We start from the raw sequence: 24,705 nt of genomic DNA, 5'->3' as shown, positions 1-24,705 counted from the left end.
ATCGTCAAACTTAAGAAAATTAAGCAATATCTCAACCTCAGAAATATTTTTCTTTTTCTGTTACGGCAATTAGCTGGCCCAGATACGTGCCTTCCTGTGCACTATGAGCTGGGAGACTTCATTATTATGCAACAACTGATTGCTGTCCGCATACAAGAGCAAACCACGCACTTTGTTGCTTTCTAAGCAGCTCCGCCAGGGGTGAATGAGCCTCGTAGCACTTTTTCATATCTTTGACGACGAAACAAACCTAAATTTTAGGCCTGCAGTACCTTACGAAATGTTGGCTTTCATACTGGATAAGACGTCTGTGGCCAAAAGTACAGACGAGTTAATTGGTGGGCCAGCCGGATTCCGCGCGTGTGTTTCATCTTGTGTGTTCCCTTCTTATGTCTAGTATGTGTTTTGCGTGCTAAATGAGCTGATTGTAAAAGTGCGGACCCCCCTGTGGTTCTGAATATCGTTTGTAGGTCAGCTAATAGTGCTCGAGATGATATTACTGTTGCGGTGCGATCCTCATCCTAAGTAACTCTTTTAGTGAAAAACAGCATACACAGCATCGTTATGTGACGTGTGAATGCAGCTCGAAGTGCGATGATGGTCTCTTAATTTTTCTACGAGCCTCAGTAAACCATGGCCAGCGTAGAAATTCGTTTATGACGCTTCTGGTCTTCAATATACCATACACGAGCTCTATTCCTATCGCCAGTTTGGTGAAGGTAGAAAGAAAGTTATTTTCATTTGAGTGTCTTACACAGGTAAACAATGTTGATTTTGGCTGCATAATGTTTTCTCTTTTTCCTTTTTTTGTCTTGTGCATAGAGTGGTGACGTCATTTTTGTAGCAGAAACGCCACTCTGTTTAACATATTTCCCGTCTTTCATAGTGGCGTCCTACAGCCTAACACTTGATACAGTGAACTAGGACATTTCTAAATGCCCAGACTCTGCAAATCTCTCTTGGAGCTGCAATCTTTCTTTACAGTGACGCATGAATGTGGTCGCAAAATATTGCGTGCGGCAATCCGAGCACAGTAGTCCTGAGTGAGCCGCCGTGTTTGGTGCACTGTTCGCATGAAGCAATTGCATTGTGGGCGCTACTTTAGTGGAATTAAACTGGCTGCGTGAGTTTTGTCGATTAAATTCGGAACTACGTCATAGTAATCTAGAAATTACAAGAACTAATGTAAATGTTGAAGTAAACGCACAACACGCATTCAAGCAAGCTCAAAGCCCATGCTGTTGTCAGTAGGTACCGTCTTTGCCAGAAGTAACCGTGGTACCGAGGTTTTCCTCTCCGCTGTATAGCAGAGCCCTTACAGTGCCCTTAAAAACCAAACGGTCTCGAAAAGCGAGGACAAGGCTTCTCCTTATCTTGCATAGAATTAGAGCACAACGGGTGTCTAAGTGCTCCGCTAGACGGCTTAAGAAACGAACCCCGTTACCCGGTTACTTTTGCAAGCGCGGTAAATGTCAAAATCATTTTTATGACACCAGCGTTGCTGCACTTAGCGCGGCCTCATAGTTTAGACGAACTTCGCGTTGGGCTAGTCGATGCATTGCTTTGAAGAACCACGTTGCGCATTCGAAAGAGACAAACGCAGGAAAAGGCCAAGAAGACGGAAAGAGCGCAAACTATCAGCCGAGTTTATTTGTAGGTGCCTTATATATGCAGAATCACAGCAAAAAGAACAAGGGGAATGAGAAAGAGAGGGGGGGGGGGTAAAGCCAGACATCTCCTGATTAATAACATGTGCGCAGAAAATTTTTCTCCTTCTCATACAATTTGACATAAGTGTCGCTTATACATTTATCGCCGTTTTCTTTTATGTGGTAGGCCTCCAAAAGCTCACGCGCTGTTTTGTTTTCACTTTTTCCTAGAATTTTTATCTCTTTAAGCAGAGGCTCGCATCCACTGCAGGCAAGGAAATGAGCGGGCAGATTCGCTCCTTCTTTATTTCGAATTGATCGGGCATGTTCCCCTGCGCGTTCATTCACGCAACGGCCTGTTTGTCCCACGTAGCAGCCTCCGCACTTGAGCGGGATTTCATAAACCACGCCCGTGGCACATTTGAGAAACGTTTCAGCATGTTTTATGCCGCATCCAGTGCCTCTCGCTCCTTGGTTACTGATTCTCGGGCACAAGCCTGAGAGTTTCTGTGGGGCAGAAAATACGACAGGGACGCCATGCCTCTTGGACACATTTTTTTACATTGTGCGCGAAAAGAAAAAAGAAAAGAAGAGACCAAGGTAGCGCGAATGAGCCGCTGCCAAAAAAGAAGATCATGGTGGTGCCATATCTACACAAAGTGGTGCACAATGTAAAAAAAAGTGGCCAAGAGGCATGGTGTCCCTGTCGTATTTTCTGCCCCACAGAAACTCGCAGGCTTGTGCCCGAGAATCAGTAACCAAGGAGCTAGAGGCACTGGATGCGGTATAAAACATGCTGAAATGTTTCTCAAATGTGGCACGGGCGTGGTTTATGAAATCCCGCTCAAGTGCAGAGGCTCCTACGTGGGACAAACAGGCCGTTGCGTGAATGAACGCGCAGAGGAACATGCCCGATCAATTCGAAATGAAGAAGGAGCGAATCTGCCCGCTCATTGCCTTGCCTGTGGATGCGAGCCTCTGCTTAAGAAGACAAAAATTCTAGGAAAAAGTGAAAACAAAACAGCGCGTGAGCTTTTGGAGGCCTACCACATAAAAGAAAACGGCGATAAATGTATAAGCGACACTTCTGTCAAATTGTATGAGAAGGAGAAGAATTTTCTGCGCACATGTTATTGATCAGGAGATGTCTGGCTTTACCCCCCCCCCCCCCTCTCTCTCATTCCCCTTGTCCTTTTGCTATGATTCTGCATATATAAGGCACCTACAAATAAACTCGGTTGATAGTTTGCGCTCTTTCCGTCTTCTTGGCCTTTTCCTGCGTTTGTCTCTTTCGAATGCACAACGTGGTTCTTCAAAGCGGCCTCATAGACAGGTAGTGGCGGTAAATTAATTCACTTTGACATTTACACATAGCAATTATGTATGTAGACGCGCTTGTTACCCCCGTAATGCTCAGTATCCTTGAGGAGTGTCCTTGCAAAGGAGCTATTAGGCCAATAAACTACCTAAATTCATGCAGGAGTGCGTTCTTTCCATTGCAGCAGCCCAAGCAGTTCCTTTACCGTCAGGCCTTGAATTTGGTCAGAGGGCTAAGTTTTGTGATCGAATGATGGAGCACATTTAAATGCCCCGTATAAGTCCCCGGCGCCACGCCGTTAATCCAACTTCACGTGTTCTATGGCCCTCAGGTAACGTTACGAACTATTAAACGAGCTACAAAATCTACACATCGCTAAGCACGCTGTCATAAGCGAGCGCACAGTGAAGACTACGTTATATATGCGCAATATAGCCCGGCACACAGACTTTTGTGCCACCGCCAGTATTTTGTAAAAAGATGGACGTCGGGTCCGAGGTGCAAAGCAGATATATACGCAAAGAAGAGCCCTAAGTCGACCGAAAGTATGTGCTATACGCGTCATTATTTATCCGCGAGGAACCCTATTTTCTCCCGCCGTCTTGAATAAAGAAAACATCAGTCACAATCAATCACTGAGATTGCGCCGGCTCCACTACTACGCCCAGATAGAGTTTTTTAACGTCCACGGTGGTCTTTCCCATCGCGACTTTACTAACATCCAGTTCACTTTCAAACCTCGTGTTTGGTATATGCGACGAAAAAATAAATAAGATGCACAAAAGTTTTTGGTCGGTAAAAATAGAGGGCAGGGCTCGTACCCTGCCTTTTTTTTTTTTAGGCAAAGAAAAGGATGCGGCAAGAAATTGGCATGCACACACTTCTACCGTTTTTCTTCCTGCTTGCTTCTCAGTTTGTTATGTCCTTGTGCTGCAGAAAAATAAACTGATGCCGAGACTCAGAAAAGAAGTAAGCGAATTCGGGCAGCGGATAGGAATATTTATCACTGCTGTCCACGAAGAGAGATGACAGTTAATTCGTTTGCCCACTCGAGTAAATGTCGCCCACGCTTTTCGAAGGCTTGCTGCAGTGGCCAACAAAATTAATACCGGCTACATTCTCTTTGTTGAAGGCGTTGTCACACTGCGAGCGCCGAGAAGATTAGGCTGGAAATAACATCTCTTGGAAGAAAGACGCTGAGGTATATTTTCGAGAAAATAAACGAGGACGGTGATGGTGTTCCAAGTTAAGCGGATTTTCAAATGAACAAAGAACGTGCAATGCTTCACAGCCTCTCGTGAATGGATCTTCATGATGGTTTCCTCTTCTAAGTGAATGTTCTCATGTTCGCATGTCAAACGTAATGTCATGTTCGACAGCGCAGTTTGCAAAAAAAAAATGCAGATAATGAAACAAGAATGAGATAGTAAAGTGTACTGTCTCTACGGGCTATGCTGCTGCCGTTACCGGTTTGTGTGAAATCAACTTTCGCACGCACTGCGGCAGGTTACGTCCCTATGCTGGGCTTGTGGAAGAGAAGTTCCGTGTTTGCGAAATCACTGTAAATATTCAGGAACACTGCCGTCTTGAGATACTGTGTTAATATTCACAAGAAAAGCGAACATACTGGCCTGGGCTTGAATTATTCGTGGTGGTAAAGATTTGCAGTGGCAGCATTCAGGCTTTGTTGCACTGGCTCCCATTTGAGCGCAGGTGTACTTAGCTACTTTGTGAATTTAAGTGCTCGGTTGGCGCTTTACGTTCCGTTGCTAGATTCATCGGTCACGCCTATCCCTAAAGGACATTACTTAATTTGCGACGACCTGACACCTTCTTGCGTAGGTAGTTCAGAATTCTATCTCTGGAGGTTTTGTCAATGAAATGAGTCTGCTTACAAAATAAAGTGCAGCTGTCACAGTGCATTGTTTATAACGCTAGCGGTAATTTGCACAGAAAAACGACAGTTTCTAAACATGCAACCGACAAAACGCTCCCACGAAGCCGTCTGTCGCAGCGAACAAACATGCTCCGCTCAAAGGACACGAGCCAGCGATGATTTCAAGCAGCCTTCTTGCTTCGAATCCGCGAGACTCCCTCCGCACCGCCCACTGTTTGCTCGCAGGCTCGGGGATTTCGCCGCTCGCGGCACGGGCCGGGGGTGTTCAAACAGTCGCTGCTACCGGCTGCGCTTGCTCGCAGAAGCGTGGCGAAGCCCGTGGAGTTGCCAATCAATAATTCAATCAATCCCGACGTCGGCTGCCACGGCGTGTACAGGATGCGGCAATCGACGCCGCTTCCAACTTGTCAGGGCCCGGTGCCTGCGCCAAGCGAATGGGCCGCCGAGAGTCTGGCGGATAAAAGGGAACCCCGCGCGCTCGGCCGCGGCGCTCTTATCGGCCGGCACTTAGTGCGCGCGGCGAAGGGCGCGATCGTTGGATGTTCTGGGTCGCAGCGCTCCGCGGCAAATCGGAGAGGTGTTTCTTACTTCTCTGCCGGCGCCGCTATCTCTCTCCTCGCTCGCCGGCAGCACTCATTATCGTTGGCTTGATTTTGGGGCCCAGTCGGAGCGCAAATAGGTCTGGTCTGCGGTGTGCGGTCATCACCTGTCGCGGAGTGCCGTGGAGAAAGATATTCGGCGGACCTTGCTCTCCTTTTTACGTACAACGTTGCGTCATCGCCGGCTCTTGTCTCGCTCCAGCCGGACTCGGCTGCTCTTCTGGGCGGCATTTTTTTTTCTCTCTCCTTCTCTTTTATTTCCATACTTCGTTTTGTGCCGCCTTTGTGCTGCCACGCCCGCAGACAATGACCGCCGGCGCAGCCCCAGCGCCACTTCCGCGAGCCGTTTTTACGGATGGTTTGACACCGTCGTTTCTTCCGAGATGTCCAAGAGCGACCATTTTCTTCGCCCCTCTTTACGGCGGCTGTTCCGCTCCGTCTGCTGAGGAGAAGGTCGAAGGGGGGAGCGCTCTTTTACGATTATTTTGTTTATTGTTCATTCTTAGTCGTTTGTTTCCTCTTCTTATTCCCATTCTCCCCACTGCCATCGCTTTTTGTTATCGACCGTTTTATGAACAAGCCAGAAGGGTGGGCATTGTATCCCGACGCACCGAGTTTGATGGTCTCCGATGCTCCGTACTTCCAGAAAAAGCCTGACTCCGGTATTCGGAGAGAAGCTAGGAAGGAAAATTGTTGCCAGTACGTTGCTTTTTGCTGCCCCTTTTTTTATTTAATGTTGCATATCCGGTGGGCGCTCTTGTGCGGTTCAGTGGTTCGGCGTCCCGCAGTATGACATAAAAAAAACACCCGTGGAAAGATTACGCGGCCCTAGTGCACCGCTTCATGTATCAGGTCCACAAGCGTTGTAATGATGCTGACATTTTGTTTATTATTGTCCTTCCTACCTTATAACACCTGTAATCGAATTGTGCGTCACTCATTCTTAGGAATACTGCTTGAGAGGACCAGAACTGTTAGAATACGAATTTTCCGGTTTGTCTGAGCAGTTGGTTTTTATTTGCCGCATGTCCAAAGCAGACTTAAGGCAATTATTGTATAGTCGGCTGATCTAAGCCATTTTTCATTTAACTGCCATTGTATTTAAAAGTTAATATGCGGAAGACCGAAAGAACAGAAGTGCTGAGGGGCTTATCGGTAAAGTTAACGGACATTAAAATAGCCACTCCAAATTGCAAATAACGATATTGAACTGATTCACCAATCAGGATTGTGTCCGTGAGACACTTGTTCGATTACAGGTTTGCATGCTTTTATAAGCGACCAATATCCAAAGATGACACCTACTTTTTTAATCTTGTTACACTTACACCGCGCCAATCTTCTTATGACATTAGAAGCTGTGGCTCGTATGCAACCATAAAAATCAGAACCAACTATGGTTTCATGATGCTCGGGTCTGTCTTGCCTTTCTAAACACATCTTTGTCTAATGAACTTTGTACCATGTCGCTGTCTTCAATTCGCAACCTGTATATCTAACTGCACTAAACATTGTTTCTGCTGGAAAGCACCATGCTCGAAATAAGAATGTACTCTCTAATTTTTTTTATTTCTACAGTAGCAACTGGTATTATCAATATATGACGCGTTCGTCTTAATGTTGCTGTCATGCCGTTGTTGTTTTGTACCGAGTGTTGTTTCAATTTTCTACTCCTGAATGCTCATACGTCAGTCAAAGTATATGTATTTTTTCGTCCATCATGTGCTGCTGCCAACATTTAGGGGCGACGAGGCTTGTCAAGCAGTGGTGGAACACTGCTTTTTTCTCGCCCTCCCCAGTTTTTGTATTGCGCGAAAACTGTAATTAAGAAATGAAATGAAATGAACTTGTCAGAAGAGAAATATGCCGCACGCAGTTCTAGCACAAATACTATTTTAATGTGTCTGAGCGTCGAACGCGCGAGCCTCTTGAACTTCACATGTTACAGATAATATCTGCTGTATTCTGTTTAATGTCACAAAGGCAACTAAGGCCATCATGCGCCACATGTTACACAAAAAATGTGTTACTCCGGCGTTCAGATTAAACGTATAAAAATAAATTTCTGTATCGTAGGTTGTGCCACGTTTGTAATTTTAATAGTCATAGACGTTAGAAAACAGAAAATAGACGTTGTGCGGTAAACTAGCTTTTCTTGCCAAAAACCCGCGTGCTCTGCTTCAGCCATACTTTTCTCTTTACGAAGCAAACAGCCCCATGCGACCACAGCAGATGTTGCAGTCTGCAGTACTCGTAAGCTCTACCGAAAAGGACGCATTCAATTGGGTGTCCGTTTGAACAGATGTCAGAAGTTTGGCGCATACTAGTAGCACCGACTTCACAGTGTTTGCTCTTAACTGAGACGAAAGGTCACAGGTCGGGTTGTGTTCCCCTTTCCGCCTACAGCTCGGCAGGTGCAAACCTTGCACTGCTTATTGCACTAAGTCTATTTCGGTCGACACGCAGCGAACCCATGTCCTACACTGTTTGTTATTGAGACCGGGTGTTCAGTGACGAAAATGTCAAGCGTATCTTTTTATTTGTTTTCTCTCTCCTCTCGTCGGAAGTCTATTGCGAACCGAAAAGTGTTCGCATCGGACAGGTAAGTTTGACCACGTAACGCCAAAAGAAACAAATAAAGCCAACTAACAAGACCGACTCCGCGAATGGGAACAGGCCCCACTTCAACACGAGAGGCTCAATATAAGCTCACGCGTGGGCCAGCGAGCGCTCACGCGCCCAGCTGCGCGTCACAAACTCGTCAAGCACTGGGGTAAACAAGACGACGGAAGCAAAAAGAACGGAGCGGAAGAGAGGAAAAAGATGAAGACGTCGACACGTGCGCAGGTTACAATAGCGAGAGGCCTGTATACCCAGAGGCCCCCCCTGTTTTACTTGTATTTCCGACACGGTCTGCCGGCTGCTTCTCCTTCTGTTTTATCTTCGCCCTGCGGGAGCAGTCGCACGCACGCTTGGGGCGGCGAGAGCTCCAAATAAACTCGCCCGAGCCGACAGCAGTGCTCGGCCCGCGCGCCCCGTGTCTCTGTCTCACGACGTCGTGGCGTAGGCGTCCAGAACGTTTCGCCACCTGTCCCGCCAAGCGCGAACCCGCGTAGAAGTACGGCAGAAACGTTAAACCGGCAATTTTCTGTCTGAACTTCCCTTAATGCTTTGTATCGCGCCATCTTGTCCCGTGCTTGGGGTCTGAAATGAAATGGCGCAGTTAAAGAGATCCGCTCCTCTTGACATCTTCGTTCAGTTCAGCTGCCTTGAAATGCGAACGATCTGTACGCACCAGATGCCACTCACGTTCCTACACGTCTTCCCACGGCAGCAACTGACGTGATTCATGTTTTGACGTGTGCGGAGATGCGTATAAGTAGAGTGCTACAGGCGACAGACAACCGGGCGCTCGTAGGCGGTGCGTCATGAACCTGAGTAGCAACGCCAGAAAGTAGCGGTGCGCGAATAGAACACTTTTCCCCAGCCGAATCGACTACGACTAGTACAGCTTTGCTATCGAATCGATTACGAATAGTTCGGCTGAAAACCGAACGGGAATTGGCGGCACCGGTAGTGCCAGTAGACAAGAAAGGTAGGAATATTCGCCTGTGTGGCGATTACAAGACAACAGTTAACCCGATGCTCGGTACTGAGCGATACACATTACCACGTGTGGAGGAAGCATTTGCTGCACTGGCTGGAGGACAAGAATTTCCAAAGATTAACTTAAATAGGGCCTACCAGCGCATTGTATTTGCTGAATCTTCACGCCGCGTGCTCGCAGTCAACACTTACAAGGGACTGTTCGCTATAAACAAGTTGACTTCTCTAAACAAAGTGCTTCGCTCTATCTTGCCTTTTGATGTTTCCTCCGCGCCTGCAATTTTTCAGGGAACAATGCATGCAATGCTAAAATGCCTGAAGCGTGTCGAAGCGTGTCGCATCTCAGTGACTGGAAAGTCGAGAGCAGAGCACCTTCAGAATTTGGAAGCAGTTCTGGAAAGGTTGGCTGAAAGAGGCGTGCGAGTGAAGGATGAAACGTGTTTTTTTTTGCCGAAACAGTTGAACTATTTGGGTCATAAACTCTGTGCAGAGGGTCCACACTACAGCAGAGAAAATAGAAGCTATCAAAGAGGCGCCAGTTGCTACCAATAAGCAATAACTTCGCTCGCTGCTGGGAGTCATAAACAACTATAAGTTTCTTCATCGACTGTCAACTTTGGCACACCCGCTATACAAGTTTCTCCGAGAAGATGAGACATGGTCGTGGACCCAGGCTTGCCATAAGGATTTCAGAACATCAAGAAAGCACTGGCATCAACAGAGATTCCTGCAAACAACGACCCAAAAAAGCCCTTGCAGTTGGCTTGTGACGCGTCACACTATGCAGTAGGCGCTGTTCTGTCGCACACTTTCCCCGAAGGTACCGTGCGCCCTGTGAAATACGCGTCAAGAACATTTTCAGATGCAGAGCAAGATCACAAACAGCTAAAAAGAAGCGCTGTCGCTCATCTTCGGTGTCAAAAAGTTTCACTGTTATTTGTATGGGCGCAATTTCACGCTTTTCCCGAACTACAAGCCGTTGCAGGCTTTACCGGGACCGAAAAACAGTATTCCAAAAATCGCAGTTGCATAACTACAGCTCTGGGCACTCACAATTTCTGCGTATAAATATACGCTGAAGTGTAATACGGAAGGGTCTTGTTTCCTACATTGTGAAATTGCAAGCATCTGAAGGCATCGGGCTGTGGCGCCGACACCGAGATAAGCTTCTACGCACTCCTCCTGACCCCGACCTCCATTCCAGCGCTCAAGACACCCGATGCGAGTACCACATGGTTGTTGAGAAAAACTTCTTTCCGGGAGAGTTGGTGCATGGATATTGTTAATAAACATTGACCCACACATAAAAGACGAACACAGAAAAGACGATGAAGACGTAAAGAGTGCGAACTATCAACTAGTTTTATTTGGTTCAGTACATTCCATATAGGCAGTGTGCACACATGCCTAAAAAACGGGGAAGGGAGGGCAAATCAAGCCTGCGCACAACTCAACAAAATCCGCGCAGGAAGTTTTTTTCCCGCATTACACACGGTAACAGAAGTGTTACCAGTCCTCGCCCTTTACCTTGATTGTGGCAGGCTTCTAGAAGCTCACAGGCTACTTTGTCTTTGCTCCTGCCTAGAATCTTAAAGCTCTCGAGCCGTATCTGACAACCCTTGTATGTAATGCGACGAGCCGGCAAGTTAGCTCTTCTCTGTTCCGAATTGTCCGCGCATGCTCCCCTGCGCGTTCATTCACGCAGCGGCCTGTCTGGCCAACATACACGCGATCACACTTGAGCGGGATTTGACATACCACCCCCGTGGCACATTTCGCAAATGTTTCCGCATGCTTTACTCCGAATCCGCTTCGTACAGCTCCTTCTTTGCAGATCTTCGGGCATAATCCGACGAGCTTTCGTGACGCTGCAAAAAAAAAAAAAATACATGCGGACGCCGTGCCCGTTTTCCACTTTTTTTTTTCATGTAGTGATCGACTTTGTGCATATTCGACACCACCGTGGCCTTCATCCCGAGCGTGCGCTCTGAGCATATCAAATCCCGCTCAACTGTGGCCGCGTGTATGTTGATCAGCCAGGCTGCTGCGTGAATGAACGCCCAGGGGAGCATGCGCAGTCAATTCGGAACAGAGAAGGAGCTAACGTGCTGACTCAATGCATTACACGCAAAGGTTGTCAGCCACGGCTCAAGAGCACTAAAATTTTAGGCAGAAACAACGACAAAGTAGCCCTTGAGCTTCTAGAAGCCTACCATATCAAGGTAAAGGGCGAGGACTGCATTAGTGATGCTTCTATTGCCCTGCATAATGCGGGAAAAAAAAACTCTGCGCGGATTTTGCTGATTTGTGCGCAGGCCTGACTTGCCCTCTATACCCCCCCCCCCCTTTAGACACGTGGGTACACTCACTATATAAGCTGTATTTAAACGAATAAAACGAGTTGCCGTTGTTGTTATTTGCTCAGTAAACATGGCACATACCCACGCGGGGGAATCGGCCAAGTTACGATGGTGAATGCCAAGGAAGTATTTGCGCGGAAAAAAAAGCGTGAGGCGGCAAAATAGAATAGTGGAATGACTGAAACTAGAAAAAAAATAATTGCTGAAAAATTCAAATAAATTCAATAAATTTGAAGCACTATTAAAAGAATAACATACACTTTTTGGACATGCGGAATAATTTTATACACAGTTAACAAGGTATCTGACCAGCTGCTGTAATGAAGGTAGCCACAAACACTACTTAACGAGAATCCCTTGGCGCTCGCACCGCACAAGAGAAGAACTGGATGAGACAGAGGGAGTCCTAACCTCAAAAAGGGGCCTCCAAGTACTGCTTTCTCTTAAATACGAACCGCCGGCAAGAGAGGAGAAAATGTTCTGTTGTTTCAACTTCCCCACATGAGTCACAAAGGTTTGTCATAGCGAACCCGCATCTGCATGAGTACAAATTTAGATGGGGGATTCTGCGTCACAGAAGCATCATTGGCACCTCACACAGCCTTGATTTACACGAACGGGCATTGCATTGGTACTTTAAGCGTTGAAAATACACGCTATTGAGCAACAGATCACTCAAGCTGGCTGAGATAAGTTGGAACCGCTGGAAACGGGAAGTATCTAAGAGAATGAGGTGGTGACGGGATAGATTACAGGAGCGCTGAGAGCTGACCTTGCAAATAAATTAGCCACCACGTTAAAATACACACCCGAATGACCGGGTACCCAGACGAACGGACCTCGCTCACTGTGCGCGAAACAAAAAAACCCAAGGGAATGATTCCATAGTTCATCGCTCTTTGTCTCTTCATCGTCTTTCCTGCGCTCGTCTTTTATGTGTACGTAACTCTTCATTCATTCATTCATTCATTCATTCATTCATTCATTCATTCATTCATTCATTCATTCATTCATTCATTCATTCATATTTTATTCATACACCGGAGTGTACAGTAGGCCAAGGTAAAAGCCGTTCTACGACGGCTTGAGGGGTCCCTAGCCCCCAAATTCAGTGGCAGGGGAAAGCATAAACACATCAACCAAAAAAGATTACAGCCTTATGCTACTTGTATGTGATCATTCTCAAACATAGAAAGATTATACAGAGATTATACAGAGAGACTATACATATTATACAGATTATACAGAGAGGATCTACGAAGTATATACATGTATGCACAAAAACAAGAATAGAAACATCCATGATGACAATCGGTTTTCAAATAGCTGTTTAAACTCAGACGGAGTTAATCTCACAAGATCAGTGCCTTGTCTATTATTAACAATAACACATGGTTCCTGGCGCATGGCCCAACAGTTCAAGCGACCGTGCACCTGTGGTGACCCCTTCGCACGCCCGCAGGTATCCACAGAGAATTCGAAGACCACCTGTGCGCGACACGCCGCCATACAACTGTGGCGCTATATCAATTCAAATCAAATTAAATCGTTTTATTGTCACCAGATATTTACTGGTTGGAGCACCTGGGCTAAAGTGTGGGACTGGCTCCTCGTTTAGGAGGAAGGAAATGTGGTGTTTGGCAGTGCTGTTTGTGTTAAATGCGTCGGCCGCGACCAGATTTTTATGTGACACCGAAGCCATGCGCTCGCACGTTGTAATTGCTTTGGGAAAATGAAAAGTAAATACTAGCTCGCAATCAACCTTCAAGAAGGCGAATACCGGCCTCAAGAGTAGAGTAGGTGGACCTTCTCTCGTGGTCTTCTTGAAGACACGTTAAGTGAAATTTCATTTTCTATTTCAGTTTTTTTTTCTGGGATGATGAAAAACCTGCTTCGAGAAATGGGCACCCTTCGCACGTTGTCAGATGCGCATATTAGCCGGAGATAGAGCTTAGACGCCTCCGGCGTACTTGAAATGGTTCAGATTTTGCTTGAAGAAACATTTGTCAGATTCGAGCTGTACGTAATAAATGCCGAAAAATCCGTAGTTCACGCTTGAAAATAACCTAATCGAGGACCATTTATTCGGCTAAAAAGGTTTCTAAAGGCGATAACCACGCGTCGTGAAACAAACGCGCTCGATTAAGAACTAAGATCCGAATAAACGCCATTAAAAATCTGCTAGCCATTAGTGAATTGGCCAAAACTATGCTTCTTGCGCGAAAGCAGGTATATTGGACGGGGGTAGTCTGTTCCACTTACTCAGACCGACCGCCGACGGCGATAACAAAAAGCGGCTCATTTCTCGTCCAAGCCACTCACGAACAAATGCCAGCTAGCTTTGTTACACAGAGCATGTCCTCGTTCTTACTCCATGCACAAGAACTTTCGCTGCGTTCTTTTTCTTTCCTTTTTAATTACGTATGCATGCCCAGTTAGTTTTTTAAGATAAAAGTCTTGGAAAACAACTATATAAATTGTTCCAATTGGTTTATAACGCTTTCCCCCACTCGGAGAATATTTCAGTCTAGCTCTCTTGAGTAACGTTCCTTGGTGCAGTGCTGTACTCATTTGAATTTTCGATGAAGTTCTTTAACACCACGAGTCAAACTTTGAACTCAGCATTTATGAGCCAAGGGTAATAAAAAATCTAGAAATGGGCTGCAAATTATTAGGGCCACCTTAATCATAATCCTGATTCATTTAATCCAAGTGGCGAAAGTCTCGTTCCTGTAGCTCGGCGAGCCGGCTTCCTCGCGTTCCTCTGGGACAAGTTGAAAGGGAGTTAATTGGCGACAGAGTTAATCCACCGTGCCTCGTCTGGTCCTCGGCCTTTGCAGAGGATTGGGAACCTAACAAAGAAGCTTGACTTGAATGAATAATTTGTGCCCGTTGTACCGTGCATTGAAAAGAACTCGAGCGATCAGCTGGCAGAAAAAAAATGAAACGATTATAGGAAACAGAGTGCGAATAGAATTGAATAATATGAGTAGAGCTGTTTCAAAGTACCACATCACAAGGTAGACGCTGGAACTATAGGGAGCTGGAGACGTGCATGCACTGATAAGGCTGCTTTGACTGACTTTGTTCACTAGGTTGAGAACCGCAGCCTGCATTAAGGAAAGATGGTCATTAATATTTCGCTAAGGCCAGCAAGGAAGGAAATAAAGATTCAGTTCTGGACGGAACTTGAACTAAAATGGTTTGAGCGCGGTTGACAAGACCTCCAAACCAGGCGAAGGGTTCTTTTGCGGTCAAGCAGACACAAGTGTTTCACTGCATCGTAGACGTTTTGTTTCACGCAGTATGCGCATGTTTGCGCCCATATATTTTGTGTATCTTTTTCCTCACTTGGCGGCGAGGGAGAGGGGGGAGGAAGATAAATTAAAGTTGAAATTTATCCCACCTGAAAACTCTCTGGAAATGATCGCACTGAAGCGTAGCTCTGATGGTCGGTTATAGGACGCTATGAAGTAAAATGTCGGCTCGCACTGGCGTCGATAGGCATTTACCTTGTGAGTAGGTGGAGAAAAGTAATAAAAAAGAGGCTACTCGTGCCGGTAGCTGTACACACGGCTGTAAAAGATTGCACCCTATTTTATTTCCTTGCAGCACATTCTAGATTGCTTTCAGTGCAATAAAAAGGCTGTAAGCGTAATAGGAGGAAATCGGAACCCGTCAAGATTCCTAGGCAACAACTGCAAGCAAAAATAGGGGCTCTCTTGTGCTGCCATGCCGCTTAGCTCTGTCCAACCCTCATCGTTACCTAATCGTTTTGCCGATACGAAACGTCAGTGTTCTCCGTGGTATATCAGCCTCCTATCTTATCGATTATCTGCGGCTCATCACAAAGAAGAGGCGCACTGCTGAGGAAGACCGCTCGAACATCTCGCGAATCTCTCGGGAACGTTGGGTCACAGCTTTCCATCTCATTCTGCGCCCTTCATCTTTAGTTCACGCTCATCTAACTGCTTGGTTGAGTTAAGCTAATGGCTATTTTTTCTTCTCATGGATAAGCCATCGCCGACGCCATTATGTCCGGTCTGCGCTGAAAACGAACAATGGCGCGCCATTAGCAAGAATATAATTTGTTTTTTTGTCTTAAAGAATGTGACATATAACTTATCAAGATTCTGTTTTTAAAAATTCCAATCCTTCTCAGTAGCATCGTTTTATTATGGTTTAGAACCACCTTAAAGGCTGGGGATATTGCCGACGCGGAAGCGAGGAAATGATTAAAACACTTTCTTACACGGGCTTATTCTTGACTTCACTGAGCCGCCGCGGTGGCTGAGTGGTTACGGCACTCGGCTGCTGGCCCGAAAGACGCGGGTTAGATCCCGGCCGCGGCGGTCGAATTTAGATGGAGGCGAAATTCTGGAGGCCCGTGTGCTGTGCGATGTCAGTGCACGTTAAAGAACCCCAGGTGGTCGAAATTTCCGGAGCGCTCCACTCCAGCGTCTCTCATAGCCTGAGTCGCTTTAGGGACGTTAAACCCCCATAAACCAAACCAAACTTATTCTTGACTGTCAAGAGCATGTATTGTTTTCGCAGGAAATGCCTTACTTTCCAAAACAATCTCTGAATCCTGAATCGAAAATATACACTCATTGTCCTTCAGTTTCGCATGGTCTCTTCGTGTTTTTGCATTTAGGGAGTGACCGTAGAAATCCAATGCCCGTCAAATCTTTTAAAAATGCGATGCCTGTTTAATATGCCACGACTATTTTTAAAGCGTAATCTCGACATATGTTATGCATCAGAAGAGGACAAGCGCTTTAAGCACAGGTGGTATTAGGCTTTGCAGAATGCCAGCTATTACTCCACCCGCACTCCACATGCAACAAGAAAGGGAGGTCCGAAGTCGAGAAGGCGCATCGCTTCTTCATGGCATCTTTACTTAATCGCGCAAAACGAAGTTGGCGAATAGATGAAACGCGAGTGGGCCAGGACATGCGCAGCAGCCAGTGATATACGCGACACGACCTCCCACCAACTCTCGCAGCACAAAGCAAAAGAGCTCATCCCTCGGCCAGGAGGTCGGCGGCGCGAATGAACAGATGGAGGAGACAAGCAGACTCCCTTCGAGGTGCCTATAGTGTCCCCGTGCGAACACTATGTCGCCCACGGCACCGTGTGGTGCAGCTTTAGGCCTCACTCTAACAAAAGGAACCGGGCGCCCTTAAGTTAGTTTTGAAGAAAAAACAACAAATAACGCGCCACGTCGCCATAGGATCTGCAAAGTGGGCATAACTAAGGCACAAGCTTGCCCTAGCTTAAGGCGTCATGCCTGAGTTCAGGCTGACCCCGTGCTGATAAGAGTAAGACCCATTCGAATAGGCCCTTGGTCACTCACAATTGTTGGAGTGGAGTCCAGGAGTATCAACCGTTTGTATTGAGAGATGCCGACTATCTTTTGGTGCTTTCATCACTGGCCGGAGAATGAGGGCCTCACGAGCAAATTCATCCACTGCTTCATTAATATTAAGCCCTGAGATGTGAGAGTAGCGACTGCAAACCAGCACTGAAACTAAGGCCACGAACTTGTTTCACTGTACTCGGGAAACGCTCACAACACGTGTTACGGGGAATCCCTTTCTGCAGTGCCCGGAGCGCTGGCTTGCTGCCTGAAAGTGGCACGCCGGGTTGCACATGACAAGCTTTGAGTTTCCTAAAGGCCGTATCAATGGCGATGCCATCGCAAACTGTCGAGGAAACGACCCTTTCGAGTCGGGTGACACAAGATTCTTTAAAAGATGGGATTACAAAGGCAGCTGCGCATGTTCCACGCTTCATACCTGCACAGCGTTTGTGTACCTCCTTTCCTAGTGTTTAAGCAATAGGACTTCTCTTCCGTCGCTGGTGTAAAGCAGTCACTGTGAATTCGTTCTGAGAAAATCGTGTATGGCATTACTCACTTATTAGGTTCTCAAAGTAAAATGTATTACAGACTTCACTAAATTAGCAGATCGTTGTCTTGAGCATTGGGGTGGCTTGAGACATAAGCTTGATGTTACTTGACTTGCTGAGCCCACGCTTTGGGGCCTAATCCTTTCCTGGTGAAGATGTTTATGGGGTTTTAACGACCCAAAGACTCAGGCTATGAGGGACGCCGTAGTGAAGGGCCCCAGAAATTTCGACCACCTGGGGTTCTTTAACGTGCGCTGGCATCGCACAGTACACGGGCCTCAATAATTTCGCCTCCATCTAAATTCGACCGCCGTGGCCGGGATCGAACCCGAGTCTTTCGGGTCCGCAGCCGAGCGCCATAACCACTCAGCCATCGCGGAGGCCTGTTCAAGAGGGAGCGATGGAACCGGCAAATCGAATCACTTTTTTCTTCGCGGCCAGCAGCTTCCGTATGGTTTAATCAAACAGGGGACACTTGGAACTGATAGTTGACCGCGATTTTTTTTCTGCACGTCGAAGTGCCTCGCATAATGTCGTACTGAAGTGCCAGCGGGAGGTTCACCGAGTGCCTTTTTCTTGCCTCTCTCTCTTACAGTTGGGCACGTGTTCAAGAAAGTGCGGCAGACCAAGAAACGAAGAAAAAGCAGCTACGGATCCCTGTTCTCCTCATTAGGTAAGAACACTTTGTCCGCCGCGCCCCCTTCCCTCCGTATGGGACGCCGCTTGGCGCGTGCGCCCAGCATCATTAGCCGTCTTAAGTTTGCACTCCGTCAGCCTGCTCCAGACAAAGCAGTCTTCCCTCGGCTCGTTATTCATTGTGCCTCGCGAGAACTCGCAACGGTGCGTAATGAGGTGCACAGACACAGTTGTCGTGAAAGGATGCTGCCCCTTCCCCTCCTTCTCTTTTCTTTTTTATCGCCCCTTACACTGGCTGGCGCCGCTCTCCCCTCCCACAGAGTCCAGTTGTGGTCTTCCTTGTTTTTCACCCCCTGCGCTGGCGCGATAATGCCTTCCGGGACAATCTCCTGGCCGTGCTAATTGCGCCTGCTTCTGCGCTGTACAAACTCAATTTCCAACAGCCGTAGATATATGGCGTATTTGGTCATGACAACTCGTCGAAACCGAAAGTGCCATGAAATCACACGAAGATAGAGCAGTGTAACTGGCAAGGGAGGCATTAACGTTCGACTGAATTCATTGCTGAGCCTGAATCGTGGAGAAAAAAAAAATTCAGTGTGTGCCGACGGCATAGACAGCTCGCGGTACATGCGCAGAAAAAAAAAACGAAAATTTTCTGCGGCAGAGTCTGAATAAAGCAGCCAACAAAAAACTGTAGCGCCTGGGTTGCACGAGTCTCTGACATTCGTCTTGTTTTGAAGAAGTTTATTTGCCAACGAGATGTGACAGAACGTCATATCACTGACATATCGGAGCAGATAGTTTTTGTTTGTGAGTGTGTGTGTTGTTTTTTTCCTTCACCAGCGTTGCATGCAGTATTTTTGTGCCATTCTACCAGTGTTTGTGATTGAACAAAAACTGAAGCATTTAATCCTCTTTTTCTCGTCTCGACTTTCCTGCTTATTGCCTGTTTCAGTCCTTCCTTTCGTCTGTACAGTGGCGAAGAAAAAAGATTAGCACTAGTGACGTGCCACCGGTGCGACAGATATACACGCTCGGCGCTGCGGTTATGAATACGCCCATAAAAAAATGCCAGGTGTGTTCGCAAAGCAGAGCGCCGCGCCAGCCGCGCGGTGCGATTTTCTCCGCTCCGGTGATGTCCTTGTGCTAATTTTTTTTGTACTCGCGACTGTTCGTTGTCGCTACACACGTCCACTTGTCCTTCACATTTAGATTTCACCTTAGCGTAATAGTGCATTATTTGTTTCATTACAACTGTTCCTTATGGCCATAGCTTTGCCTGGGTATATGGTTGTCATTTATGCCAGGATGTTTTGTAGAAATGTCTCTATTAATCTGCTTACGCAACTACAGTGTGTGGGTTCCCAAGAAGCAGACGCATTGGCCTGTTTGCAATGCAGGAGAAGCAAGAAGAACTTGACGTCCAGATCTTGTTTCTTCGAAAGCTATCGCTTGTTGCATAACGGCGTGTTACACGCACATGCAGAAAAGGGCATCGCAAGATATAGCTCAGGAAAGGACCTGCTACACTTGCTTTGAATTCATCTTTATTGAGGAATGCTTTAGTGACGACGTAAGCAAAGCTGCAATCATTATAACTGAAATCTTCGCAAAATGTCCTCACATCTGCAAGTGCTGTTTTTTTTTTACTTTTTGTTCGCAAGTCATTTCTGCTGTCATGTCGTTCTCCTGAAAGATCTGTATGAAATATCGGTGGATGCAAGTAGTTTTAGATTTGCAGAGACAGGGTAGGATACCATTAATGGGCGCAAAGATGTGAAGCCGACCGTAAGGGAGCACTGCTCCGGCTTGCTAGACGAACATGGGAATTATAGTAGTTGTTAGTTTTACATGGTCATACAAAAAAATTGGAAGCATAAAAGATTTTTTCTGGTAGGCGAGTCTCGTATTTTAAAGGAAGATCGCAAATCTGCATGAACGCATCGCTACGAATAGCGTTTAACTGACTTATTACACGAAAACCACACTGCTCTGTCTTAGTCCAGCGTGAGATTGAGGCCAGCAATTCTACAAACAACTGCTTCGTGTTCAGCAGGGTTGGAACGTGACATTAGACCTTTTTGTCCAAGCAGCCCATCAAAATGTCTTTATCTCGCAAACACCTTTATATCCATATGTGCTTGCTTAACTTCTCCTCTCTGATTTTTTATGGATATCCTGTAAGGCTTCCGTGGCCCTTCGCTGAAAGTGGATCATCGGGGCAATCTCTTGTCGCCTTTCCCCCCAAGCACAAAAGATCCGTCCAGGATTTAGCCCTTCGAAAGTTTAATCTTTCTAGATTTAGTTGAAGAGGCTGTGCGAAGGTCTTTGTTCTTTTTTCTTTCACGTTTAAATCTGCTGTTACTTAGTCCTCTTGCTTATTTGCTTTTTTTTCGTGTTCTCTTTCGTTTTAAGTCACGGTAGACGCGCCGAAGTCTGCCGGTCCGCTTTTATCTTCTTGAGGCTTCTCGCAACCCGCTTCCATCCTCGATCACATAAGCCGCGCAGTAAAACGCAGCCTTCACGCACGCACTTGCTATGGCGGCTGTGTTTTCTAGCATTAATTTTAATCACTCTGTAGGTGTGCCGTGATTTCCCCGCGGTTATTGTAAACAAGAAAAAACAAGAATCTGCTTTTCCATGACATGAACGGCACCCTTATTTCTTGCGTAATTGCGACAAATAAGATAGAGCAGAGCTATCACCTAGTATGAAGACAGATGACAAAAATTAATAATGATGGATGAAGATTTGTCTCTTCCAAAGCGGCTACGAGGTTTTTGTAGACAGGCTACGGTTTATTTATTTAGGCGTGCGAGAAAGAATCCGTGGATCTACACTGTACTCCTCGCTTTGATTTATCGTTTCATGAAATCTCTGTACAAAAATAGCGCTTGTGCTTCGGGGTAATCAGTATATGACTGGCGGCGGCAGCGCGGGAAATCAGTTGTTCGCCTAATGCCGCAGCCTGACGCTGGCGAATGGCATCAAATAATAAATTATTTGCTCGTAATTCTAACTTTACGATATTTTCTTTTTCCGCAGCAACGCTGCATGTCTGTCTGCCCCATTGCCTGCCTGCTAAGCTGCAGTTTTCATCAGACAACCATGTTTGTAGTGATGAGGCGAACCGAGTTGCTTAACTGCTGAAGCAACCTGATTGTGAGCGCGCAGGAGTTCGTTCATATTGCACATGTTCTCTGGTGCTGTTAATCCATGGGGAAAGCTCACGCCTCATAGCTACGACCGTTGGTTGCCTACAACTTCTACATCAATTCTTCAAGGTCGCGTCTGCGTGCACCGAGGTAGAGTTAGCGGCATCATTTGGTGTTCTGGTGGATTATGTTTGTCACTATAGTGCTCGTTCAAGGCGCTGTTACAACATATGTGCATCTGTGAGCACAAGCCGGCACAGTTCATAAATCCTGACACCCGAGACGAAACCACTGCTAGAGGTCTTGGGGTTCACTTCCTGAGATGAAGCTTTTCGGAAGCCTCAGAAACCACTGAGGAAATGCCAAAAATTGAACGCACGCTGCTGCGACATTGTGTACAGCAGGTACAGCTCTGTTATGCGTCAAATATTTTAGAGAAATCCGCCACGGTGGAGTAGATTTGTAGTAAGAGAGAAATTACTGATTAGCATCCACCCAAGCGCAGCCATACGGCTGCAGAGGAAAGCCATACAGCTTCCACGGAAACTTCGAAGTTGAAGAAAACTTCCTCCTTCTCAGTGGTTCCAACTCGGGACCACCATCTTCCCGGGGCAGCCACTCTAAAAATTAGGCTAACCAGGACGACTAACAGTTGCAGTAGAAGTTTCTAGTCGTCCTAGTTAGCTTAGTTGGTAGGGCGACTGCCCCAGACAGGCGGTGGTCCTAGGTTCGAACCCAAGAGCAGGGCGAATTTTTCTTCAACTACGTAGTTTCTGTGGAAGCTGTACAGCATTCCTCTGGAGCCTTGTGGCTGGGCTTGAGTGGATGCTAATGAGGAATTACTCCTTTTTTATAGCTCTTTTTTTTCACCAGGCGTAAATACAAGAACATGTTTAAAGAGCAGCAGACAGGCGCTCTCAGTGGTGCAGATTTGACAGTGAATGCAGCGATTCTCCCCCACCTACAGCGCTTGTAGCAACGACAGTGAAAGAAATGGTTTGGGCAGGTTTTGCCGGCACTACAAACATTACGGCAAGCTCGTTACATGCGTCGCAGAGCTCGCGTACGACGTCATAAAAACTTGAGGCGACCACTCTGATGCGAAGCGAGCCCTGCAAAGCAGTTGCTTCGTGCGGCGAAGTGCAGGGGAAGATGCTCACAGTCAAGAATGCCGCCGGTGAAGCAGTGGTCGGCACATACCCACAACTTAGCTAAACTATAGAGCGGGAACTCCCGGTGAGAACATCTCGCCAGGTCGTTAAAGCGTCGTTTGGGCAAACGCTGCAATCACTTGAACGGTGCAAGCGGTGCAAAGCTACCGTACGTGCTTTGATAAATGCTCTAAATGAGGCCCTGAATTACATTTTGACAGTGGGCCGCAGTACAGCCCCTTGGAAATTCTAGCACGAAATGGTCGACGTCTATACTATCCGGAGTGCACATTCATTCATTCATTCATTCATTCATTCATTCATTCATTCATTCATTCATTCATTCATTCATTCATTCATTCATTCATTCATTCATTCATTCATTCATTCATTCAATCAATCATTCATTCATTCATAATATACTGCTAGTGTGAACTGAGGCTGTGACCGGTTGGGGCATAGCATTACACAGAAACTAAGTTGATGAAAGAGAAAACGAAATAGAAATCATGAATATTCAACAGTTATCCAAAGCATCGAACACCAGGTGAATGTAGTAATGAAACGAAACAAGGAAATAAAGACTGATGCTATCTTGCAAATTTTAGGGGAAGTGATTAACAAACAAGCCAGTGCTGTCAATATAATAAATGGCATTAAAGATGATAAAAATATTATCACTTACAAAGAAATGAAGAAATCGAAGTGTTGTTTACTAAATCGTAAGGCAGGGCGTTTCATTCAATAACTACTTATGAAAAAAGCGAATACCTGCGTGCATCGTTATTGAACCGATACTGATTTAAATGCCTAGAACGCTTGTTCCAAGCAATGCGTGAAGTTGTTAAATATAAAAAGTGACTAGGATCTATTTTAAAGGCACCATTCAAAATAAGGAACACAAACTTGTGTTACATGAACTCGGCGTGAGTGCTTGTAGTTGCAAGCCTAGCCTGATGCAAAAGGTCGGTTGGAGAGATGTCACGTCTGTATTTGTTACAAAGAAATCTCGTTACTCACGCTGCACACTGTGCAACTTTTCTGTACAGTGTTTCGTATATGGAAACCAGGCTGCGATGCTTTATCCTAGTATAAGGCGAACTATTGAAGCATATGCTAGTATTTTTGTGTCTGTTGAAGCTGATATGATTGCTCATTTTAACGAATGAAGTGCAGAACGAGCTCTGCGTCTACAAAAGATGCATGTTTATATCATTTCAAATCTGACAAAATTTTCACCCCTAGGCACCTGCAATCACTGACTTACTTTAATGCTGAGCGCTGCATTCTGTAAGGAGTAGCAAGTGGAGTTTGCTTTCTGGTTACTGGCATGAAGGCAGGTTTTTCAAGGTTAAGAGACATTTGCCCGATTTGATACCGGTTATCAGTAGTTGTAAGGTCGTTCTGCAGTGCAGATTTATATTCCCAGATACTGACTTCTTTGCATACGATACAATCGTCTCCAAAAATCCGAAAGGTTGCGCCGAGATTGCGTGTTATGTCACTGATATACAACAGAAAAAGGTTCGATGCGAGTGCTCTCCCTTGGACATCCCGGAAAATACGTCGCCCATGTTTAAAGAGTAGTTTTCACAGCAGACAAATTGAGGACTGTATGCATGACACAAGCTCAACCATCTAGTGGCGTTGCAGTTCCCGAGATAGCTGTGAATTTTTGTGAAATAGCTTGGTATGAGACACGCGGCCAAAAGCTTTTGATAAATCTACAAATATTAAGTCGAGCTCCACAACGGTTATCAATTATTATGGTTAGAATGACATGTAGTGTTGCTGTTAACTGTGTCGTCGTTGATAATCCTTTCTTAAATCAATTTTGCTTTGGGTTGAGCACATTGTTATTACTATTATATAATATTGCCGGTCACGTCATTCACTGCGTCGTGCCCCAGCTTTCTGGGCATGTTCGGCAATGAGATTAGTTCATTTACTTATTCGTTATCTATTTTTGCGGGGAATTTCTGAAAAGATTTCTTGGTTAAATGTGCTTGAGCAGCTTGTTCTGCCAGAGAACCCAATTACATGACAGATGTGGCATAAGAGGCACTATAACTAATAGAATACCGAAAGTCATATCCGTATGAGAGATACGCAGATAATTTATTTTGAACATTCCTCAACAGCCGAGTGGTCTAACTGCCGCTTACTACGTCATGTACAAACACCATACTATATATACAGCATTCGCATATATGAATACATTAGATAGCGAGAAATGTGTACCACAAAGCAAAAGCAAGCATCTTCAAAATAGAAATAAAGACAGCAATTTAATCAAATTGTTAGGAAACAACGATGCAGACTAGCCATTGGACGAATGGCTTGCATGTCAAGATAAAATGTCTCTAAACGTTTGGCGGTTTTTCCATGAGGCACCCGAAATCGCAGTGACATCAACAAATG

At 46.0% G+C, this 24,705-nt stretch overlaps 1 protein-coding gene and 1 long non-coding RNA gene across 3 annotated transcripts in view; one reads left to right on the top strand and one right to left on the bottom strand.

Annotated features, from left to right (window-relative positions):
- Positions 1-24,705, top strand: part of LOC144113074 (Kv channel-interacting protein 4-like) — a 507,008-nt gene that overhangs the window by 251,200 nt on the left and 231,103 nt on the right. For both annotated transcript variants that reach the window (XM_077645978.1, XM_077645980.1), the window contains one exon: positions 17,935-18,012. In XM_077645978.1, coding sequence (XP_077502104.1) covers positions 17,935-18,012 — 78 coding nt within the window. The remainder of the gene's footprint in view (positions 1-17,934; positions 18,013-24,705) is intronic.
- The window catches only part of LOC144113075 (uncharacterized), a 48,455-nt gene that overhangs the window by 18,692 nt on the left and 5,058 nt on the right, over positions 1-24,705 (bottom strand). The window lies entirely within an intron of this gene.

This window comes from Amblyomma americanum, chromosome 1 (assembly GCF_052857255.1).
Source record: "Amblyomma americanum isolate KBUSLIRL-KWMA chromosome 1, ASM5285725v1, whole genome shotgun sequence".
In the NCBI taxonomy this organism is placed as follows: domain Eukaryota; kingdom Metazoa; phylum Arthropoda; class Arachnida; order Ixodida; family Ixodidae; genus Amblyomma; species Amblyomma americanum.
This window is presented reverse-complemented; position numbering and strand designations above follow the sequence as displayed.